Source organism: Diospyros lotus, chromosome 12, assembly GCF_014633365.1.
Source record: "Diospyros lotus cultivar Yz01 chromosome 12, ASM1463336v1, whole genome shotgun sequence".
NCBI classification, from domain to species: domain Eukaryota; kingdom Viridiplantae; phylum Streptophyta; class Magnoliopsida; order Ericales; family Ebenaceae; genus Diospyros; species Diospyros lotus.
The window spans coordinates 31,352,657-31,354,989 of record NC_068349.1 but is presented as its reverse complement, the minus strand read 5'-3'; the positions used below and the strand labels follow the sequence as shown (position 1 = coordinate 31,354,989).

General features: G+C 38.2%; 1 protein-coding gene across 1 annotated transcript; it reads right to left on the bottom strand.

Annotated features, from left to right (window-relative positions):
• Positions 1-733: 733 nt before the first annotated feature.
• On the bottom strand, positions 734-1,324 carry LOC127813952 (photosystem II 5 kDa protein, chloroplastic-like). The gene has a single exon (XM_052355109.1). It carries the CDS (start codon positions 1,240-1,242, stop codon positions 916-918), a length of 327 nt encoding a protein of 108 aa, XP_052211069.1. The 5' UTR covers positions 1,243-1,324; the 3' UTR covers positions 734-915.
• Positions 1,325-2,333: the final 1,009 nt, after the last annotated feature.

Sequence of the window (2,333 nt, the reverse complement as noted above, 5' to 3'; positions counted from 1 at the left end):
CTTTTTTTTTTTTGTTTCCATGAAACCTAGGCCCCAACTATTGGGTCCCTTTTTGTGTTCCAAGTAATATACAGGTGTTTTAGCAATCGCAAGAGAAAGGCTGCCTGCTGCCTGTTGCCTCTGTTTTTTCTGAATCGGGTACCCCAACTAAATTTCTGGAGTCTTAGTTGAATTCTAGTTACACTGGACTGGCATTTCTTCCTAGAGGCCTCTTAACAATATTGTTTGCACCTTTGGTTATCTCTAGTCGGTTTTCTGTAATTTTTGGTTGTCCATTGATGTGGCTGTTGTGATTTCAGAGCTTCTGTGGATTGTTAAATCAAAGAATGTTCTTATGACAACGGAAAGAAAGAATAATTTGGAAGAGATGAAAAGCTATGGAAAACGGCTAATATGCATATAAGGCTAGACCCAAATAATCTACCTAAAATCTGGTGGTTGAATATTACTTGAACACACATCTATTCTTATCTATTAAGTCGGATCTAAGATTTAGCATAGCCAAACAAAAAAATTAACACTCAGTCGATGCTAATCCCAAGTTTCAATAGAGAATTTGGGATGATAAATCAATAAATTATTTTTTAAATTTTAAATTTTAAATTTAAATTAAATGTACAGGCATTCAATGAATACCTATTTCTTAACGAGGATGGCAAATCAAATATATTACCCAATGGATATATGGATGCTAGGAGTGAGATTCTAGCTATTTTATAGCTAGCAAGAGAAGTTAAGAAAGTAGATCATCATTGTTTCAGCCAATAAAAACAATGCCATAACAAATTCGACATTAGAAGAGAAGGGAAGGAGAAGGTTTAAGATGAGAAGATGGTGCTAAATTACAGTACAAATTGGGGAGAAACACCAACAACAGTGTCTCTCCAAATCCCCATTTGTTCAATCACTGGATCCTCACTTGTGACAGATCTTCGCTGTGGGCATGGTGACACAAATCGGAGCATAGATTTTCCTAGCTTCCGGGGTTCCGGGTTTTGGTTCTCCGGCCATGGCCACGCCGGCAACAGAGCAGACGGCGGCTGCGGCAGCCGCAAACACCAAGTCCCTCCTCCCACTGTTGGCCTCACTCTTGCTCTCCTGACTCACCTTCATTTTCTCTCCGCCGCTGCCGGTGGCCTTGGCATTGTTTGTGATCACAAGCCGTCTCTGAGCTGCTGCCGGGGTCCCACCGGAGAGGGCGGCTCCGGCGATGAATGAGGCTGCCATGGTGACTGAGGCCATTTCTGCACTCACTACTGAAATCCTCTCAACTGTTTCTCCTTCCCTTGATGGGTTTTCTCTATGTCGGCTATAGTATTTGTTGATCGAGTATATGGCAGGGATTCAAGTAATGAAAGGTAAGGTTGTGATGGGGCCACTGATTCATTATCTTATCACAACAATTGTTCTAAGGAATGGGTTGCAGCCACGTGTCATTGCAATATCCTTGTTGAATCAGTGGTTTCCAAACCTTTCCCGTGGATTCTTAGGTCAGAAATTGAGGACAAGTCCATGAAGATTTGAGCCTTTGGCTTTTGTCCTTCACTCTTTCTTGGCTACTGATAATAACTTTGTGGAAATAAATATGGCACACAATGAATGGCCATTCACATGTCTAGCGGGTTTGATTAACATACTCAAATATAATCTCAGCAAAAAGAACAAAAATCTAAAAATAAATTAAACAATTAGAACAAATTTAACATAGCGCAGTAATCTGCTTACATACACCAACAGAAAAGGAACAAAATTTCTCTTAAGTAAATAATTTGTTATAAAAGAGAAAGTATCTCACTCTTAACCCCTAGAATCTTAATACACCCAATCTAAGAATCTCACTAAACTTTTAACACTCTAAATTGCACGCTGAATTATCAAATTTGAGAGGCTATTTATAGAGAACAATAGAAATATAAAAAATCCTAAGCTCACTTTGGTTTAAATTGGGTAGGGAAGTCATATCTCTACCATACTTTGGATTGGATTATCTAAGTTTGAATTCAAGGAAAATCACAGCAATGTCAATGAAATTATCAATACATAATGTTGGGTTTTTTGCATCGAGATTTCTGTCTAGAAGATGAAGAGTAGAACCTGTTAGAAGAATAAGTACGACTAGATTTTTTCTAAGTTAGAGATAACTTAGGTGTTATATTATAAAAGATATTGTAGTCTTTGTATAGGCTAAATGATAGGCTTTGCAATTAATGTCCCTAAGGTTTATAAATAGGAGGTGAGGGCTAGGCAGTCGGATATAACAAATCTATCATTCATTGTGTCTCTGAATACAAGTGAGACTGTCGAGAGGGAGAAAAAGCTTAGAGAGAAAGTTT

Coding starts and splice junctions, on each gene's coding strand:
- LOC127813952 (XM_052355109.1), bottom strand. CDS start 1,242: ATGGCCTCAGTCACCATGGCAGCCTCATTCATCGCCGGAGCCGCCCTC.